At 39.4% G+C, this 22,500-nt stretch overlaps 1 protein-coding gene and 1 long non-coding RNA gene across 2 annotated transcripts in view; one reads left to right on the forward strand and one right to left on the reverse strand.

The window, feature by feature from the left end:
* The window catches only part of TSHR (thyroid stimulating hormone receptor), a 47,764-nt gene extending 27,453 nt beyond the window's left edge, over positions 1–20,311 (forward strand). The window contains exons 9-11 of the mRNA XM_054635376.2: positions 6,474–6,551; positions 14,881–15,069; positions 15,876–20,311. Coding sequence (XP_054491351.2) covers positions 6,474–6,551; positions 14,881–15,069; positions 15,876–17,277 — 1,669 coding nt within the window. The 3' untranslated portion in view covers positions 17,278–20,311. The remainder of the gene's footprint in view (positions 1–6,473; positions 6,552–14,880; positions 15,070–15,875) is intronic.
* Positions 273–22,116, reverse strand: LOC143694400 (uncharacterized). Its single transcript, XR_013182863.1, has 3 exons — positions 21,846–22,116; positions 21,263–21,314; positions 273–397 (listed from the first exon to the last, which is right to left on the reverse strand). It is a non-coding gene; the product is annotated as an uncharacterized LOC143694400 (long non-coding RNA).
* Between the last annotated feature and the right edge of the window lie 384 nt (positions 22,117–22,500).

The raw sequence follows: 22,500 nt of genomic DNA on the forward strand, positions 1-22,500 counted from the left end.
GCAAAGAGAGGATGTTAATTTCAGCCAGCAATAACAGTATCATTGCTTAATGTCTTTTGCAGTGTGCTTTCATTTAGTATGTATATTTATAGCTCAGAAATAAAATCATGGCAAGCAATTCCTTTGTGAGTTTTGTCCTGGTTTGAAGGTACAGTACCTTTTCTAAGACAATTTGGAAGATAATGACACTCTTTTTTTACAAGACTGTTTGTATTAGTAAGTGTAGCATTGATAATGGTAGCAGTTCTTTCACAGGTGTCTCTCACCTGCAGAAAGAGAGTGGTGTAAGGTGCTGGGAGCAACTCAGAGGAACCAGCCACTTACACTGGAAATGAGATGCACATCTCAAAAGCATGAATTCAACCTTTTCATATTTCCCAGCTTCTTATTGTATTTCCTGAAAAAAATAATCTTTAGTGAGTGAATATCCTTTTTACACCATACCCAAAATCATCTGCCTCAATCATTAAGAGAGAATAAATTTCAGTTCTAGAGACTGCATTCACTTTGGTAGAGCTTACTCTTGTCCTACAGAGGTTGGACCAAAAACTCTGTCACCCTCATGAGTAAAAAGGTTTCTTCATTATGAGCTCTTAAATTAACCAGAGAGACACGAGGATAGATATGATTCTTTTTAGTGCTTTATTTTAAATTAGGCTTAAATTCTATAAGAATTCCTTAAGAGCATCCTTCGCATGGTCCTAATCTTTCCAAACTGCCTATTTTATCTTAGCAGCGTGCTAGACTTCCTAAAGTCTGAAAGGTTTGAGTTAAACCAAAGATCTGGAATAGATCTGCTTTTATTCACACTAGTTCAGTTACTTTGAAGTTTCACATGAAAAAGGAAGTTTTCCATGATGACATAGTGCTTGTACTAGTGCCCACAGAAATCACAAGATGTAAAAGATGGCAAAAATAAAGCCAGTGTCTTGACTGAATCCCTCTAAGCTGCATACAGCAATACTCAGAAACTTTCCAAGCCTTGGCCATTATATTAACTGTGTTGGCTCTTCCACTTCTTACATTTTGACAAAACACAGGCTGGACACTATCTTGTAGCAATTTTTCTTTATGCTTCTCTCATACTATGCAGGTGCTATTGCTTCTGTGTTCTTTGGAATTCTCCTTATTATTAAAAAATCAAAGGAAAATGTAGTTTTAGAAGATCTGGGGTCCTAAACATCTGCTTGATTGAACTGGGAAGGAGAGAAGCAGACAGCACATATTAGCCTCTGTAGATACTGTTTGTTGTCATTTTATTGCCAAGGTTCTACTGTCATTACATTGTGGGTTCCATATTGCTAGAGTTTCATACCTCCTTGATGTTTCTCATGGGCATCTCCTCTAGGCACTGACTCTTCCTTCTTCTCACAGTAACCAACCACTCCAGTTCCCACCAATCCACTCTTTTATAACATTCTTCTTATTGGCTACAGGTGGGGCCTGTTAAAATCAGGCCTGCTCCTAATCCTTAATAATTGGCTCAGCTGCAACTCTTTAAGATTACATTCTATACTTCCTTTATTTACTTATGTTCTATGCCCCTACGCTGTTTGCTTATTTTTAGAAAAAAAAATGTATTTAGTATTCTTTAAAGATACATAAGTATTTTTTAAGGCTGAGAGTGGAGGACTTTACAGAGAGATCTGGACAAACTTGAGAGCTGGGCCATCACCATCTATATTGAATTTAACAAGAACAGTTGCTGGACTCTCTATCTGGCACGGTGTAATCCTGGTTATACATACAAAGTGGGAGGCTGGGGACCAGCCCCACAGAAGTAGAACTGGGGGTCCTGGTTGATGGCAAGTTGAACCTGAGCCAGCAGTGCCCTGGCAGCCAGGAGGGCCAGCCCTGCCCTGGGGTGCATCAGGCACAGCATCACCAGCCAGGCAAGGGAGGAGATTGTCCTGCTCTGCTCTGCACTGAGGCAGCCTCACCCGGGGGCAGTTTTGGGTGCCACAACATGAGCAAGATATCAAACTCTTAAGTGTTTCCAAAGGAGAGAAGCCAAGATGGTGAAGGGGCCTTGAGGGCAAGAATTATGAGGAGTGGCTGAGGTAACTTGGCTTGTTCAGCCTGGAGAAGGGGAACGTGATGGGGAGATCTGGTGGCAGCCCAGAGCTTCCTCATGGGGGCAGTGGAGGCTGCTGATCTATCTCTGGTGACCAGTGATAGGAGACAAGAGAGCAGAATGAACCTGCATTAGGGGAAGTTCAATTGGACATTAGGTGAAGGTTCTTCACCAAGAGGGTGGCCAGTCACAGGAACAGGCTCCCCAGGGGAGTGGTCACAGCACCAAGACAGAATTCAAATTGCATCTGGATGATGGTCATGGTCACGATTTTGTTTTTCATCGTCAAGGACTAGGGAGATGGACCCCATCATGCTTATGGGTCCCTTCCAACCTGGTAAGTTCTATGATTTATGATCCTAAGTGAATACTACCAGAGACTGACTATGATGCACTAGTCAATCAAATTTAAAAAGAAAATAAAACAAACAGCCAACAGAATAACCAAAACTAGACTTATGTTCATGGGTTTATCTACCAGCAGTAAAACTGGTTTATTACAACAAACACTTTTCTCCTAATTAAATCATATGACATCTACTTGGAGCAGAGCACTACTCTAGATGTACAAGGCAAACAAGGGAGCTGAACATGAGTGGTAAAGACTTTATCTGTTTGATAAACTACACTGAAATTTCTAAACTAATTTTCTGAAGTAGTTTGGTTACCTTACGACAGGATAAAGTATAATTTTGCTAAGTGCAAGCTTGGAGATTTGTTGTTTCTAGCAGCAGCATTAAGTTAATGTAAGAGGCAAATATTTTATTTTCTCTATTCTGACATTTCTAATCTGAACTCCTGTTTATCTACCACTGTATAGTGAAGGAAGTACCTGTTTTTCTCTGGGTCTGATCCAAGACCATTTGAATTTAACAAAAATAGGAGCAAAAATAAACTAATAGGAAAAGGTGAGGGAAATTTGAATGTGTTTTGAATAACTATCTCAAGGACAAAAGTAAGTAACAAAGCAAAACAATCAAAAACAATAATAAACTTTTGCAAATTATTCAAACACTTCATGTTCCATCCATAAATCAGAAGACATTTTGGGAATCTTGGAGGCTATCTTCTACTATGCATTATGCCTTTCTACCACTCTTGCAGTATTAACATGCCTATGTAATTAAAGAGGGCCAAAAAAATTAATACAGGTATAGGTGAAAAACCATGGATAAAGGGTTTCCATTATCATACTGAATAAGAGCACTACCTAGGTGATCTTGTCATCCAGCAAGGATCCACAGTACTGCTGTGTAAGTTTTATAAGGGCAGGGAAGTCAGGAACCAGGAATGAAGGGCTGAGTGACACTTTTACTGAAAAGCATTCATCTGACACTTGAATCCCCCATCTTAACCCATCATTAAGTCCCAAATTGCATCACTCCTGCAAAGTAGTGCTGCTGCACCAATGTTTGTTTTTGTAAGGTAATTGGTGAGGAAAGAAGAGTTTATAGAAGATATTTTCAGTGAATGGCAAAATATATTTGTGATGAGCTTTTACAGAACTATCTAAATTTCCGAAGTGGAAAGTGTGCAATCTCAAAATCTAATCACAAAAATAAACTCCAAAAGAATATATTTATTTTAGTATACACTTTCAGAGTTTACTTATAATGCTCGGCACAGATCAGAGTTAAGATAAACAATTGTGTGGAAAAATCATATGATGAATACTTAGTACTGCTCACTTGCATCTTTTTTGCCTGTTCTCCCTTTCTTTAACCTTCATTTCATAACCCAGCTGGATGCATATATTTTACATAGCACTTGAAATGTCCTGTTAGTGTTTTGTGCCCTCACAAGGTCCTGCAGCCATGGAGTTTTCTGGTGTGCTTGAGGCTTAACGCAATATTCTTCTTCTTACCCCTGACCCCCATAGAGACTGTTAGACACAAGTATAGGTGCTTTACTGCTCTGATTGGATTGAAAAACATGAAAAAGGGCCTTCATTTACGTAGAGCACTACAAAAACATCAGCATCTCCTACTCCAGATTCTGCACTACTGCTACAGATTTCCAGCAGTTTGCACTGGGGTATTCATGTCTATCTGATTGCCATCCACCAACTCTCCAAAATTACAATTATTCTAGTGTCCCCACTGAGGCTAGATATTACACATAACTATGTGATTTCTAAAACTTCTAAGATTTGTCTAGACATGTTGATACCACTGTTGTAGTTTTCTCTTCTACAGGGAATTTAAATGACATTCTGTATCATTTAACTATCAGTAATGGCAGGATTAATGGCACTTTCAGAAGGAACTGACTCTACATGAGCTTTTTTTGTCAAATTATTATTTACCAAAGCCTTATTCTTTCCATCTAAAGGCAGTATCTATCAAAATAAAAGGGCCTAAGCAACTGAAACCAATTAGCATCAGGAAATTGTACATTCTGATGGGCTTGACTCATTGATGTGAAAACTGGCAGCTAACACTGCAGCCCCTCCTTAGTAACACATGGTTCTGTACTTCCCAAAGTCTCTAGCAGTTTCTATTTGTAACTTTGAAGATTTTTATCAGACATATCAGCTATTATATTTCAGGTTTATTAGTCACTATGGCACTCAAACATCAGGGGAAAATATTTTGAAATTGGACAAGTAATTAAGTGGTTGTATAATAGTGTCTAATTACTAAAGCAGACAGGTTTTATTAGGTTAAGCAGGTTTTTGTGTCCTTCAACACTACAACCTAGATGTTGAAATCTTGGATTAATTCTTAACTGTTGCTCTGGCTTTAATTTTTGTGTTCACTTTGCAGACAAAATCATAAGGAAATTTGCACACTAAAGGAAATGATCAGAACAATAATGTGCCCTTTACAGAATATGAAAATCAGTTCTCAGAAAACATAAACACCAGGTGATGCTAGAATGCCATATATTAATATAGAATGAAAGCTTATTTAAAACAGCAACAGCTAAGAAGGTGATGTAAACTATTTTCCTCTGTAAGAAACAAGGCTTAAGGCATGAGTAATGTCCAATGAATAGCATGCCAGAAGTATTATTTGGCTCCCTAAGACTTTCTGTTGTGTAACCCAGATGAAGTGCATTTACTTCTCATTTCTTACTATGGTGATCAATATAAACTTATATCCAGTGAATGTTATGAAAAATTTGCCAATGACTTCAACCAGGACAGGATTAGAATATTAACTTAATTTTTTCCACACCACAGCTTGCCAGCTGGGCAAGGGAAGGGATTGTCTTGCTCTGCTCTGGTGTGGCCTCACCGTGAGCAGTTTTGGTCACAATATAAGAAAAGATATTAAACAATTAGAGAGTGTCCTAAGGAGGGCTGGATGGTGAAGGACCTTGAGGGGATGTATGAGGAGCAGCTGAGGTCACTTGGTGTGTTCAGCCTGGAGGAGGCTGAGGGGAGACCTCACTGCAGTCACAACTTCCTCATGAGGGAAAGAGAAGAGAAAGACACTGGTTTCTTCTCTGTGGTACCCAGTGACAGGACAGGAGGGAATGGCCTGAAGTTTTGTCATACAAGTTTAGGTTGTATATTAGAAAAAGGTTCTTCACCCAGAGGGTGGCTGGGCACTGGAACAGGCCCCTCAGGGAAGTGATCACAGCACCAAACCTGACAGAGTTCCAGAAGTGTTTAGACAACAGGCACATGGTGTGGCTCTTGGGGCTGTTCTTTGCAGGGCCAGAAGTTGGATTTTGATGATCCTTGTGGGTCCCTTCCAGCTCAGAATGTTCAGTGACTCTGTGAACTTCACAGACATGCTCTGATACCTACTGTGACCACCTTCCTATTGCACTTTTTATCTTACTAGCTACAGCCCAAGCTAACTTGTGAATGTTTATAACGGGGTACCAAACATCCCATTCTTTCCTTACTGTTCTTATAACCAAACTTCAGTCTTAACTTTTTGGCCTGTATATAGAAACTTCCACTTGACTATGGAGATTTTAAAGCATTTAAAAATGTTATTGACTTCACAACATGGAGGAAATTGTTTTCCTGTTTGCTCATGATGTGTTCCATCTGTAATTCCCCATACCCCATTCTGATGAACGAAAACAAAACTATTTGACCTCATCCTCCTACATATGTACTTGGAGACAGTGTATATGCACGTGCTCTTATGTGTATGACAGTGAGAGAAAAAATTTGGAACAAAGATAATAAATAAATTAGCAAAAATAAAGTATTTGTTGAGGAATTTAATTGCTTTTAAAAATGGAAAACCTGTATTTTGTTTCTTGGGTACACAGAAAATGAAGTAACTGATTATGTTTCAGTATGTGGTTGGGAATGGATGGCCATTATACATATTGCTTTTGTACATCTGTGCAGGCAAGTAAAATCAAGATCTTCAGTAACCTATGGATAACCTTTGGATACTTCCAAATCACTGTATTTTGTTTGTTTCTGCAGCTATTTGCACAAGAACAAATACCTCAAAGTTATCAATGATGATGCATTTCTGGGAGTGCACAGTGGACCAACTCTACTGTAAGTAGGTGAAAATGAACTAGAGAAAGCTTCAAAAATAATACTGTTTTAGCTTACAATTTCTTTACAACCATTAACATCAGAGCAGCAGGGACAGGAATGGCATGTTTACAAAAATAATACCAGCAACAAAGCCTGTGCTTTATGGAACTGATTTATGAAATGCTTGCATCCTACATTACATGTACTGTTCCTACCAATTACTCTTATGCAAGATTCTGTATTACATCTTGTCTAAAGGCTGTACAATTGTAATACAAAAGGACTCTTTACAGGTGAGAGCCTGTAGAAGCACAGATTTTTGGCTCTTGATTATTGTGGATATTTAAAGCATCAGTGTTGTTGTTGTTATGCTAGACAGGTGAACAAGTAATAATATGCTGCAAAAGGTTGTGGGTGGTTAATTGTAAGCTGTAAGAGCCAGTTAAGCTTCCTGAGCAAAGGCTAGCTTGGAGATGTAACAGTTACACAAAACCTCTTGGTTTAGGGGCTAGAGATGCTTTCCTAGGATGTGCATATCTAAAAAAATAAAAGAACTCCTAAAAAGTAAAGAACTTCCTTTTTACCCTGTTTTCAAGTTAGATATCTCAAATGACTTGAATTTTTTTCTAGTCCTCCATAACTATTGTGCTATCCCAGCTACACTGATCCTTGATCTGAGGACATGTTTTATACTTGAAGTCTAAACAGCCAGCTATCCATCTTCTCTTAGAATGATACACCTTCATGGCTAATAAGAGTCCTAGCAGTACTTATAATTAAAGAGAGATGTGGTACTTACTATAGTGTCATTACAGAGAGAGGTACTGCTTCTCAAAGGCAGAGGGCCAGAAATGGCATATAAGCACAGTAAATCAACAGTGGATTGAAAAAGCCAGAGTATTTCACATCATGGTACCTTGTTATGTAAGTCCTAAGATAAAGCTCCAAGGATGGTGTCACAGTTTAACACTGGCCTGCACCTCAGCTCCCCACAGCCCCAGATTTGCCCCTGCACCCAATGGGATGAGGGAAAGAATTGGAAGGGTAAAAATGAGAAAAATCATGGGTTGACATAATGTTTTAATAATTAAAAAAGGGATGTTGAAAAAAAATCAGAGGGTCAAGAAAACAAACCAAACCCAAGAACAACAAGTGATGTAACAAAAACAATTGCTCACCAGCCCACTGATTCCCAGCCAGTCCCCTGGCAATGGCAGTCTTGGCAAATGTCCACCCAGTCAAGTTATTAGCTTTTAATTCTATTTTAATGTCATTTTAATAGCAGCTTAGGGGCTTGTGTTACCCACAGATAACCAGGAATTATTCTGCAAGTGTGATGTGGAAAAGGTTTGCCATAAAATGAGCAACAATTTAAAATGGAATCCTTCCACCTGGACAGGTCTTTTAGCTGACCTTCAGGAACTAGAATTGTTTTAACAGGAACAAAAGAGTTTTTGACATTCCCACATATGCATTACCTTAAGAGGGCAGAAGTCAAAAGATGAGAACTGAGTGAAAACCTAGTATTTGTGGTTGTGTCATGTCAATGGCCATTAACATCTCCCACAGGCAACAAAAATGTCCTTGCAATTGGTGCTTTAGTATACACTCCCACTATACCATCATGACCAATGACTGACTTACAGAGAGACCACAGATTTGTTAACTAGTGAAACAGTCTGAAAAGTCTGACCAATACAGCCCTTCCATATTCCCTTGGGCAGGGTAAACAACTTAGTTTGTTATAAGGAATAGTTTGTTAAGTAATTTTTTGTTCAGGCACCCTGCTGTTGTTTTACTTCCAAGCTGTTTCATCTTGAAAATTAACTCTATGGAAAACTATTGTGAGAATATTGCTTTTTTTTTCTGGGACAATGAATGACATTGCTTCTAGTGGCAGCAGTATGCACCAAAAAAAAATAAAATCAAAAAGGGAGCATTTGTGGAGCTCTAAAGAGAAATTCTGTCTTGCCACCCTACCAAGCTGACAGAATTTATTGTCTGGAGTTCCCTATATGCACTCTTCAGGTGAGACAGGAATTTATGGTAGTTGCAATGTGTGCCTCAGAGATCATGCTTTTTTTCTGATCAGGATTTCAGCAGCAACAGCAACTTAAAGGCTGAAATACAGACCATGGATCCACCCTAATCGGGTAATGTTCCATTTCGGCTTTAAAGAAACTTTAATGAGAAAGATTTAACTACAAAGAATTGTGCCTGACTATATGTATGTTGTGTGAGTTTGGCCATGCTCTCAGACTACCTAATTAAACATATTCAAGTATTGAAAAGCTAGGTAATTTTTTTTTTTTCAAATTTGCAGTTTACAACAGCAGAGGAAGCAGGGATTGTGCTCACTGAATAGAGGAAAACAGATGGCAGCAATTCTGGTTCCTTTGTCACTGCTGTATATTCAGATGTATGTGGATGTATACACTGATTGCTCCCTTTAGAAGACTATTTTAAGACAATGATGACAGTACATTGCTCTTCACCTCAAAATGAAACCTTGGCAAGGATTCAGCAACTCGGTGGACCTGATTTACTAAATGCAACAAGAGCTGCTGTCGAGAGCAAAAGTTCAACAGAGTACAACAAAAACACAATCAGGCTCATTATTCAATTAGCTTTTGAACAGAGTCCAAATTCAAAATATTACAGTCACCCAAGGTACATGTGAGCAGTTAATTATCTGTAGAATGCAGAATTGCTCTTTGAAGAATCATTTCCCAATCTAGGAATGGTTCCTCCCGTGGGACATAACCAAGTCTTTGAGCAAGAGAAGCACTCTGTATTTTGCTAATCAAACAATGCTTATTTTAGATTTTAAAAAATCTTTCAGTAGAGTGAAAATAGTATGTGTAGTTTAAGTCCATCTATTATATATTTTATGCTTTACCTATTTACCTATTCCTTATGTGTAGTTTAAGTCCATCTATTATATATTTTATGCTTTACCTATTCCAATTGTCAGAAATTTGTATATGATTACGTAAAAATTCTCAATTGTACTATGATGCATTCAATCTCATTTTCTTAACTACCTGTCTTTTAAGTTATTGCTATTACTGGATTTCATACTACAATTGCATGCTTCCAGCAATGAAAAGGATTATTGACAAAAGCTAATATCACTTAGATCTAGTTCTGAAATACTGACTTCATAAAACCAACAAATAAGACTGAAATACACCAACCCAGGAAAAAGAAAAAAAAATCTGAGCAACTTGAATATCTGTTTAACACTTCTATAATATACAGTTGGTTCAGAAAACAACATCTGTGAATTCATAAGCTATGTTTTATTCCCACATTTATCTGAACCTCTCCAATGTCTCCTTAACATTCAATATAATGTGTATATTTCAGCAGAGATAAGCAACAGCCTAGAAATACAAGAAAATACGTGAGGACAAAACAAAACCACTGCCAAGCCAAAGTGTTGAGATTGGTTGAGAGCACTTTGGTTGCTGCTCCACCTCACAGTGTAGAACTCTACACAAGCACTTGCAGTACCTGAGTGGGCTGCAGACCATGGCTACTTAAAAGCTCAAGTCTGGTCCGGCTCTAGGTGAGCTGACAATGTTGCTCGCCTTTTCCATAATCCTGAGCATTTGACACCTTGCACAAGAGTGTGTCTGCCTGGTTCTATCTCAGCCTTGTGGGCATTTGTCAAAGGCCTTGTAGAAGTCCCAGGAGACTTTGAGCAGATCTTAAGCACAATGCTCAGACAAGTTTGCAAGGCAGGACTTATTTTAACAAAAGCCCCTTATGTGCTGACTTTCCCCAGGTATATTCGGTGGTGGCTTCTTTGCTGCCTTTCTGCAGGAGAGCAAAGCTGAAGGTTCCATGATTCTTTTACCAATTCAACTACTTCCTCCTTCAGCTCCTTCAGAACTTTTCTGGTGAAAACCATCCAGTCCTTGCGACATGCTATCATTCATTTCATCAGTTTCCTGCCTAGCCTACTTTATGGCCACTTCAGTTTGACACAGACCCACTTGGCAAGTCCATCAGACCTCTTGCCCATTCTCTTGTGTTTCTTTAAGGGTGTAAGCTATAGCTAGGCAGTGCCAGCAAGACACTCCTACATGCAATGTAAGCACAGTTGTGTTTAAACATCATCTTAGTTATCAATGTGATTGGATGTTAATGAGACAGACATAACTGCAGTCAGTTCCCATTTTTCTCAGCAGACCAAAATCAGGACTGATCATCCTTGACTGACTGGGACTGACCATACTTGGCTGATCAGGGCTTGGTAAGAAGCAACAGGACAAGAGGAAATTGCCTCAAGTTGTGTTGGGGGAGGTTTAGATTGGATATTAGGGAAAGATTTTTCACAGAAGGGCTTGTAAAGCATTGGAACAGTGCTAGATTGATGGTTGGATTGATGGTTGGACTGATGATCTTAAAGGTCTTTTCCAACCTTAATGATTCTATACACTGGCACACAAAGATCATTCAGGAAAATGTGTCTTCTCTATACAGGCACAGATACTATAGTCTGGACAACTCCAACTACTCAGATTCACGTGGCTCTGAGGATTAGTAATTATTTATAAATATTTTCAATCTAGTTTGAAGACAGCTGCTATGCTGCTTGAAGTAGATTGTGAATCTGATTAGATCATCATCAAGACTAGATCTGTAAGGTAAAAAAAAAAATCCCTGAGAATCCCACACTTTCCTCTTGGCCAGCTGACACACACACAACAAAGTGTGGACCTAGGTAGAATAACTAAAAAATTATCTTCCATTGGGAGACAAATTATCACCAGACTCCCAGGAAGCTTTCTGATTTGCAATAGCACTGGTATAGAGAGACTTCTTGCTGGCAGACACCACATACCAGCAGTTTAGGGACTTCCCAAACTGGGATTTTGGAAACTTCCAACTTCTGAACCATTGTGTTAAATATGGCCCATGGATGAGACAAAGTATCTATTGCTAGCCCTGCACCAGAATTAATCCTAAATCAACAAGAACTTCAAGGCATCTGTTCCTGTAACTTCCCCTCACGCTCCCCAGTATAAAACAGAGTGTTTAAAAACAAAACCTACAATACCTGTCTGCTTAAATATACACCCATGGGCAGATACATTAAAAAATTCACAGGATTTGGTAAGATAGAACAGAAATTACAGTATTACAACTAATTCTTCCAAGCCCTTTCTTTTCACTGAACAGATGTTTCTTTGACACTTTTTAACATCACTTGGAAACACTCTGAGTTGCCACAGACTTTGCATGTTCACCTCTGCTCCCTGGGAAATTGCTTCCACAACTGGAGCCCCGCTACTCCCTTTTGTTCACAGCTCTCCAGGAGCTGCAGCTCCATTCCCTGTACATCCAGAGAAGCTCCTCTCAGCAGCTGTTTCCAAACCATGAGCCCTTGTCCCCCAGGGTGTTCTTGCTGACCCAGACACTTCTGATGGGAATGTTACACATCTGTGAATAAAACCAAACCAAAAAGGTACATTCTTCTTGTTACTTAGCTTTTTGGCCTACATGATGAACCACAGCACTGATTTTCACAATTACGCAGTTATGTAAAAAATTATGCCTTCTCTTATTTTTAACTCTCTTGCCTCACATTCTTAAGTGTGTTTGGAACTCCATTCTTTGGAACTCCACTGAGTTCCAAAACTGATCTCACAAGAGTGAATAATCATTACCCATCACCTTCTTCACAATCTGCATGGTACTGTAGTCTACAACTGCTGTTTCCAGATGTAGCTTTTCCCAAGAGAAAAGTCCTTATCTGCACCTTATTACTTCATATATAAACAACTTGATACTTCTATCATCTTAGTTGCAGCTTTCTATGCTCTTATTATGACTGCATATACTATTTTTAGAACTGCAGATAATATTTAAGTTACAGTCAGACTAGATTTACAAAGTGAAGTTTTCTTGCTCCATCTTCTATTTCTTTCCCAAGAATTCTCAGCATTCCATTTTCCTTTAACATTACTAAAAGCATTGACCTGACATTTGCAGAGGACTCCAAGAACTTTCCAGAGTGCTAGCTAAATTAAACCCCACTGTCATCCATGTAAGGTTGAAATTGCTTTTTTCCTAAATGTACTTGAAGCATATTATTTGTCTGCTATTGCAGAAGCCTTCTGCTTCTTTAGACAATCAGGTTTAACTTTCACTACCATGTATTACTCTGTACCAGAAACAAGCTTTGCTGCAGCTCCTCTCACTTCCTTCACCTATACTGTTTATAAGTATTTCAGTAGTACCAGAGCCAGCCTCACCTCTGTGGGCCCTGCTGCAATGACCTGTATATTCAGATACCAATTAACCTTCCATTCTTCCTCTCACATAAAATCTTGTCATCTGTTCTCAGGCTTTTGCCCCACTCTTTTATTTTTCAATTAATCCAGGAGAGACATTCCCCTTGTCACATAACAGATTCGTTACCTCAACAACCCTTGATATCTGATTTTGTCAAGGCTTGTCAGAATTCCCAACTTGTTGCACAAGCAGGATCATCTTTCTCCATAACCTTGTGCCAGTACATATTCAAAGGAATCTCAACAATTTGTAATTTCCCTTTCAAAAAGTCTTAGCTTCTCTCATCACAGAGTGTTTAACCTGCAGATAGCTGCCATAGCCATAAGAACTTGATAGAGACCCATGAGGGTTGCTGAAAAGCCAGCCTTGTCTTGGTCAGATCTATCCCAAGATCCAATTTACCAAGATGTTTTGCTGCAGAAGAAGGAAGAGCATTGCCAGCAGGTCAAGGGAGGTGATCCTGCCCCTCTGCTCAGCCCTGGTGAGGCCACAGCTGGAGTGCTGTGCCCAGCTCTGGGCTCCTCAGGCCAAGAGAGACTTGGAGCTCCTGACACAGGTCCAGTGGAGAGCAACAAAGATGATTAAGGGGCTGGACCACTTCTCTCATGAGGAAAGGCTCAGGGAGCCGGGCCTGTTCAGCCTTGAGAAGAGACAACTGAGAGGGGACCTCATCATACATCTGAAAAAATTTCTTTTTTGTGGGAGTGCTCAAATGCCACAACACAATACTAAGGAGGCTGTGGAGTCTCCTGACCTGGAGATGCTGAGAAGTCAATGGGGGACAGCTCTGAGCAACCTGCTCCAGGTGACCCTGGTTTGATCAAGGAGGTCAAATTGGATGATTTGAGAACTCAACTACTCTGTGATCCTTTAAAATGTAAAATGATAGCAGACAATATTCAGACTCTTCTAAGAGCCATTTCAGGCTGTTGGTAGAAATACCTAAGAAAAAGGACTCCAGAAGCACAAAAAAGAATTTCATGTAGTTGAAATTAATTAGTTGTGATGTATTAAAGAACATATGATACCAAGGGAGCTTTTAGAAGAGAAAAAGTCCTCCTACAAAAAGGAGCAGCATTTTCTAACTCAATTTAAAAACAAACAAACTAAAAGGAAAAAAGAAACAACAGAGCAAACCCAAATATTGTAGACATTTAAAAGTTGTTTAAAGCATAAAATTGGTTCCAATTTCCTTTTGGGTTCAAGAAACCAGACCGTGAGCAAGACTTCTAGAGGGATAAGAAAGTGTAGAAAAACTAGATTTATTTATTATAAAAGTGTTTACGATAACACAATGCTCAAACAATGTTCCTACCCTAGAACTCTTTTTACAGGTTTACTTCTTCACAGACTGTAATTCTAAAAACATCTTAACTTCAAGTGTCACTAGAAGAGGTTTTGGGACAAAGCAAAAACTGAGTAGAAAACACTAGCAGGACCAGGTGACACTCACCTGGCAGTCTGAAAGGAAAGCCACCTCCCCATCAACTGAGCATCATCTCTCTCATGAGTCCACCTCAGCAGACAAGTAGAAAGCAACAAGCATAATACTCAGTTTTTTGAGAGATTCAGGATGGACTACAATAGAAGATTTGAATTTCAGTACATAGAGAATATTCTTTTAGGAATTGCAATGCTTTCTATTAAAGTGTGCCAATAGGTTAAAATTAATCTAAGAAAGTCTAAGGGAATATAACTCTTCCAATGGAAGATGTGATTTCTTTAAAGGATTTTTAAAACTGTGTGGTTGTATATGTATTTGTATCTGGTTGGCTTTAAAGGTGTAATTTTAAAATTCATTATATTTCTTTATAATACATATTCTGTGCTAAAAGACATTAAAGACAAGAGCTTTAAAAGACAGTGAAAATCATAGAGAAATGAAAAGCCTTCTTGAATTTGAACTGTATCAGAACTTAGCAAGGCAATATGAAACCCCCACCTCCTTAGGATTTGATTTTTATTATAGAATTCTGTGAAACTCCTGAAGAACAGTAACAATCTGAAAAAAATCTGATCTAGCTATCTTTTTCTTTCTTAGGGATGTCTCCAGAACAGCTGTTGCCAACCTTCCAGCCAAAGGACTGGAAAGCCTAAAAGAACTAATGGCCAAAAATACATGGACTTTAAAGAAATTACCAGCTGTAAAGGCATTTCTTCAGCTAATGCGAGCTGACCTGTCATACCCAAGTCACTGCTGTGCTTTCAAGAGCTGGAAAAAAAAAAGTGGGTGAGTTTCACTAACTGGCATTTATTCTTTTAAATATATCAGTAAAATCATGGTTTTATAAAAATACATCTACTGGCATTTATGTAACAATTTTTTCTAGGTATAGACAATGTTCTTTGAAACAGGTTACAATTGCAAAATGGAAGAAGAATTTTTTTGTAAGGCCTTTTGCAGCAGTTCCTCCTCTGGTTGAGCCCAGAATTAAAGTGAAAGAAAAAAAGAAAAGGGTAATGTGCTACAGCAAGGCCTGGAAAAAAAGCGTTGGAGAGGTTATAGCCTCAAGTCTCATGTTTTCTAACTGGAAAGCTGTAAACTACTGAAAATTTTTTGACTGCAAATACTGCTGCATCACACCATGAGGTACAGAATTTCAAATTGCTGCACTGCTAGTTAGCTGTAAAGAAGCTACTGAACAGAAATTAGACTGATGAAAGTTCTGGGAGAAATTGGATAGTGAGCAACAGTGAAAAAGAAAGTAATATTGTATGTATTATACAAGAAGTTATAAAGAGTAAATAAATGTCTTCTTACTTACTAAGAATGTAGATCTCAAAAAAGAAGATGGATTATGGATGTCAAACAAGTAAAATCACTACTGGGGATAAAATTAAAAATACAGTTAAATAAAAATAGCCCAGAAGAGTATAGTGTGTTTTATGGTCAATTAACAAAAATACATTCAATCACATTTTTATAGCTACATTTTCATCCAGGATGATTTGCTTTTGAAGCATTCCCTTTGTTCACAATCTGTGCACCAGTCAGACTGTAAATGCCAGCAGTGATTTCCCCCTCTACTCTTTCAGGATCCTGGAGTACCTGATGTGTAACCAGAGCAGCCACAGCTTTCATAAGAGATCAGTCAAGACTCTCAGAGACCCATTTTACAAAGATTATGCAGAATATACAGACCACACCAATGCTGTGTATGACACAAACACCAAGTTTACAAGTTTTCATGAAAATCCCCATTATTACATTTTTTTGGAGGAGCACGGAGAAGGAAATCTTGGCTTTGGCAAAGAGCTCAAGAACCCTCAAATGGAAGATGTGCAGACCTTTGACAGTCATTATGACTATCCTGTCTGTGGAGGCAATGAAGACGTAATATGCACGCCAGAGCCTGATGAGTTTAATCCCTGTGAGGATATAATGGGATATCAGTTTCTGAGGATTGTGGTGTGGTTTGTGAACCTGCTTGCCATCCTAGGCAACATTTTTGTCCTTTTCATCCTTCTCACCAGTCACTATAAACTGACTGTACCTCGCTTTTTGATGTGTAACTTGGCCTTTGCTGACTTTTGCATGGGGTTATACCTCCTCCTGATCGCATCAGTGGATCTCTACACCAGGTCAGAGTACTACAACCATGCCATAGAGTGGCAGACCGGGCCCGGCTGCAACACAGCCGGGTTTTTCACGGTCTTTGCCAGCGAGCTCTCTGTGTACACCCTGACCGTGATCACCCTGGAGCGCTGGTACGCCATCACCTTTGCCATGCGGCCCGACCGCAAGATTCGCCTGCGGCACGCCGTGCTCGTCATGCTGGCAGGGTGGCTCTCCTGCATCCTGCTCGCCCTTCTGCCACTGCTTGGTGTCAGCAGCTACAGCAAAGTCAGCATCTGCTTGCCTATGGACACGGAAACACCAGTGGCTGAAGCTTACATTGTCTTCGTTTTAATATGTAACATTATTGCTTTTGTCATCATTTGCGCCTGCTACATAAAAATCTACGTAACTGTGCGAAATCCCCAGTACAAGTCGGGGGACAAAGACACCAAAATTGCCAAGAGGATGGCTGTGTTGATTTTCACAGACTTTCTGTGCATGGCTCCCATCTCTTTCCATGCTTTATCTGCCATTATGAACAAACCATTGATAACTGTCTCCAATTCCAAGATTTTGCTGGTACTTTTCTACCCGCTCAATTCTTGTGCCAACCCCTTTCTTTACGCTATTTTCACCAAAGCTTTCCGCAGAGATGTGTTCATCCTGCTAAGCAAGTTTGGCATATGTGAGCATCAGGCTCAAGTCTACAGAGGTCAGACGGTCTCAGCCAAAAACAGCAGTGGGTCTTATGGGCAGAGAATCAGCCGAGGGATAGGTCAGGTTCTTACAAGCATTCAAGACCCAGTCAATGATTACCTTCCTGCTGTGACAATGCAGAACCAAATTCCCATGGAAAAATGCAAGCAAACTGAGCTCTAACATCTCAAAGCATCACAGCCAAAACCTGGGCAAGAGGTGATATTGTGCATATGTGAATCAAGTGAAAAGATAATATTGTCCATATCCTTTTCCCCTAGGTTATGCTTTACTATAGCTAAAAGTACCTCTGGAGTGGTCTTCTTTCAGACAAACCACTTATTTGAACCTCTTATCAGTGCAGGGCAAAACACATGGTCCTGATGATAATTTTAAAAGTAGATGTCAATGCTCTACCTGAATAGGAAAATTAACTGGGCTAATAAAAAATACACCCTTCATCTTCAAAAAAAAAAAGGAAGAAGCGCAACAGTAAGACTTGGGGATACTTATATGACTAAAAAAAATGGACAAAGTTGGATAATTAAAATAATATTAATTAAAAAAAATTTAAAGGTTGAAGCTCTCAAACACCTACATGTCAAAAAGTTGGGTTTTTTCCTAACAGCAAATTTCTAAAATGGAACAGGTTTCTTCTCATTCTGTCAGCCTGACCGGAAACAAATCTAGTCTTTTGTTTACTGCTCTTGGTTTAGTTTGGTGAGGTGGGAAAACAAGCTTCTTCTTCATACTGCCTTTATAGTGGTAAAAGGCAAATTATCACTGAATTTTTTTGCTCATAAGGTAACAGGTAAGAAAAATTAGGGCAATATGTGTCCATTACTATCACTCTCTCACTTTTGGATAAATCTATTTAGGAGCTGTTTTATTTGAATTAATTTTGAAGACCAGGCTACCCAGTCAAGTTAATGATGGTTATTTGGGTTTTTTTGGATGACTGATCCAGTTGTTACCATATTTCAGTGCTCTTTTATCTGAGCATATTTATTGCTCTGAACACCCTGCAATTCCTGCTTTCTTACCACTTCTGCTGTCCCTGCTTATCTCTCTCTCACAGGGTAGAGCTTTCCTTTTAGCCCTTTCTATGTTGAGCTGCCTCTAACCTCAACTTAGACCAAGGGAGTGGATCACACCTTTTAGGCTCCTTCATGCCATACAGTTTACTGCATTGAAGGCTGACTTCTAGCTCCTCAGCATGTTTTAAGAACATCTATCTTGTAGTGAGCTCTGTACCTGGCCTTTGTAATGTTTGCAGCACAACTACAAGAATCCCATAGTTATCTCCTCTGGCTGACCACAGCCTGCTGTAGCTGGGACATATGCTCTCCACAGTGTGCTTAAGGAAATCCATGCTGACACCCAAGGAACAACCCCCAGTCTAAAGCACTAAAGCATCCTTCTGCCCTACCTGCTGCTAGATGTGGCCAGCCCAAGGGGAAGCTTGGCTCTGCTTGGCTCTGCTTGGCTCATTCTTACACCACAAACAAATTAACAGAGGCCTGCCCCTCCACCTCCTGCAGACACCAGGACTCGGGGCAGGAGCTGCTCTGCACCAGCTGCATTGTTAACACCTGAGTGGCCTGAGTGCCTGGCTTTGCTGGCAGGATCACACCTGGTCCCAGCCAGCTCCACAGACTGGCTCTGCAGAACTGCTACCAAGGTTACCATGGATCATTTCACTCAGCTATTTGAAAGCCTTGGCATAAGAATGGAAAATATTGTGAATATTTGCCTTCAGGTAGGTATTTTTAAATTAATTTTGTAATATCTGTGCTGGTTTTCATGGAATTACAGTCTTTGAGGAACTAAATTAAATTGGTCAGACAATAGTCAGGGATTATATAATGTGGGCTATTGGTATCCAAAAAAACATAATGGTAAAGCCCTCTGAACTGCTGGCTACTACAGCTGGAAACTGAGTGATTGCAAATGCCATGTACATACTCTATTTATATTTCCAAGTATTTAAAACTCAATTTGATTCTGTATTTCTGATTATAAATGAAGGCTGCTTCAATGAGCAGAAGCAAGGCTCTAGATTCATGAATTCCATGAGATGGCCTTATAGAAAATAAATAATCTATCATTGTTAATGCCACTAAAAAAATCTACAGTATTGTATTACAGACTGATTTAGCTGTTTATTTGTGGGAGAGGCATTTTTCCATTTTATGTTGATTCTCAGCAAACTCTGAAAGCAGAACTGCTGAAATCCATGCAAATAATTCATTACCTCCTCTTCTGTAATCTGGAGTTGCCCAGTGTTACATCAGAAACAAAGACAGTTTCTAAAGTGTGAAGACCAGCAAAGTTCCTTACTCTTGAAACAGCTGCATTTGTAATGCTCTGGCCAAGTCCTAGAGTCCCATACAAACATGGGACTTTCCAGATGCAACCCCCCCCTGCCAGGTTCTGCCACCCTCCTGATACTGGAATAACCCTTAAAGGGAGAAACAGGGAGTGAGTGCCTTTATTTAGTATCTCAGCAGCAGCAAAGACAATCAAGCTGTAATGGACATTTATCCTACAGACTTCACAGACACTAGTGTACCAGTGGAAAAGAAAACCCAAGCTTAAATCATATTCTTTTTCAGAAAGAAAGGGAAGACTAAATCAAAATTTATGTTAAAAGTGCTTTTAAAAGTAACATGAATATTTCTTTCACAGAAACTAGTAGGACTTGAGAAAGATGTGGTATGTTGGACTGGTACAGGTTGTAAACTAATGCAGCTATTTGCTGTTACTAATGGATGACAGATATATTTACACATTATTGAACTTTTCTGTCTCTCATTATTGCATATACATTATGCCTGTTAAAAGAATTCTGAGATACCGCCTTTATCAATTGAAGTTTGATATTTCCAGTTTGTCTTGCATAGTTCTTCTTGTGTTTAACTTGGTAAAAAACATTTTAGAAGCTCTTGGGAAGGTCCAGGCAAATACAACTTAAATAATTTATTTGCCAGACCTTTTCTTGTAAATGTTTGTATACTATAGGTATTCTCTTCCATTCCTGCTCTGATCAATTCCTTGAGCCATTTTTGGGTTTGTGCACACCTTTATATAGTACTTGGTATTTTAAATCTGTCTCAGCAAGTTGTATTATTTCTGGCATTTAGTATGTACGTTCTCTAGAATACTTCAGAAATAATGCAAAGCATGGGAATAAAATGTTTTGTTTGAAATTGGAAGAGGCTCAACAAGTATTTTTTGGGAAATTTTAATTTTTTTTTCCTATAAGAGAAGTTAATACTATTTCTTTTGCATTCAACTTCATTGTTCTCCTTGGCTGACCTATCCCATGACACACTGTCTGATGCAGGTTTGGGGGGTTTTAGCTCCATCACTAACTGTGAGAGGGATGTCCTAAATGGCCATCTCAGACAGTGCAATAGGGATAGAAAGGAACTGCAGTAGTACTGCTCCAGGGGCTCCACAACCATCATTCATTACATCCAAGATAATTCAAAAGAAACAAAAGCTGTAAAGTTGAGATGGAGCCTTAGTTATGAACACTTGGAACTTTCTCTGAGCAATTTAATGGCTTTAGGTGACCTTTGGTAGTCTCCTCTCTCTCCAACAAAGAGAGATGTGAGTTTTTTTATAGAGTAGGTATTGATTCTAGATGACACCATCTGCAACAGGTCAAAGTAAAGCACACCCTGCCCTGCTATTGGTGTTCGGATTCTGAAAACAGCACAAGCAACCAAAGATAAATTTCACATCACTAGCATAACCATTTTGGTTTAGTAACATAAATGCCCTTTTGCTTCCTTTCTTGTGGGATAAATAAAGTATTCATGCTCACATTACAGGAAAACCTGTACCAAAAAATCTCCTTAGAAAGAGAAGCTTGGTTTGAGTAGAAGCCCTATGCTTATGTGTTAATATGAACCAAACCCACCCTCCCAGGCTGTTTGGGAAGCCTGATTAGTAATAGCAGCATAATCTGTATTGTTTTTCTAACAGATGCCAGGCATCTGCACTCTAAAACCACTTAATCAAATGGTAATCAAATGGTTTCTGGGTTGCTGTTAAAATTGGACAGTGAGGCACAAAATTAGTTGGATATTATGCCCTTCCCTTAGGCACCCTCCTCCTCCTTTGTAGGGATTCTGAAAACATGACATTATACTGCACTTACACGTAGGCTTTGTGGACTAAGGCAGGAGATGCTGAAGGGCCCTCATCATGCCCTGGAACAGAAGATGGTTAAGAGGTCTTAGTGACGCACACTGGGAGACTCTGACAACATCGTCAACCTGGAATTCAACACGTCTCCATAAAGCTGGAATACTTTTCATCTGTTTAGTCTCTTCCATCTGACTGGACTGATTTTTGTCTGACTGGAAATCATGATGTGAAAGTAAACAAATGAAGGCTCTATGAGGTCAATACACCAAGTATTTCATCAGAACCCATCAGCTCTAACTTCCTATTCCCATCCACACCTGCCCCCTCCCGTGCCCCCATATACACACATTGGTATGAAATTCCACAGTTTCCCAAATTTCTAGGTTCTCAGACATGATACTAATCCTGTGTAGTTTTGTAACTGCCTGGCCTTTCTTTCCACCCTGAATAAATTGGGTAACTATTCCAAAACATGGGAAAGTCTCATGAACTGTAGCATCTGACTTGGACCTCATTGGGGCCCCCCTGAATTTACTCCTTTCAAGGCTTTAACTTCCATGGGATTAATATAATCAACTTGAATCTTACCCCACCTTTTTGGAAGGACTTCTCTGTGCTGTCCCAATTATATGCAACACCAGGACTTGTACTTGTGGCCATCTCAAGTCATATCCTTACTGCTACACACCTGTGGAGTTCTGCTGAGTTCCACTGAGGCTTGTGAAGCTTTGATAATGAGTTCAAGGAGAAAGAACCCAGTAATTTTGGTTCTCAGCTATTCAATATGCAACTGTGATGAGGAGTATCCTTTCTTTTTCTTCTCTTTTAAGGAAAGAAATATGTTGTCAACATTGACAACTTGTATCTAAGAGCTCACTAAACAGTCATTAGAAAGTGACTGAAACTATTGGCTTGTTACTCACATATATACTGTGATAGTTTTTATAAGACCTACTTTGCTATCTGGAAGAGTCTCTGTTTCAAACACTGAGACTGTTAACTGACTGGACTGCCAAGCCCATGCTGGTTGTGTTACAGCTTCAGCTGAAATGACAGTGGCTTTTCTTTGAAAAGTGAAGAAAAACTGCAGTACTCATGTCTTTTACGAAGGCAGAGCTAGCTGCAACAAATTAAACTGGAGCAGTAACATGAGTTTTAACAAAAACCTTCTCACTGCAGGCTCTGAGCTTTTACCTGAATGTCTGTCTGCCCCATGGCCTGCTGCTGACACATGCAGGATAGCATGAA

The sequence above is a fragment of the Agelaius phoeniceus genome, chromosome 6 (genome assembly GCF_051311805.1).
Source record: "Agelaius phoeniceus isolate bAgePho1 chromosome 6, bAgePho1.hap1, whole genome shotgun sequence".
Taxonomy (NCBI): domain Eukaryota; kingdom Metazoa; phylum Chordata; class Aves; order Passeriformes; family Icteridae; genus Agelaius; species Agelaius phoeniceus.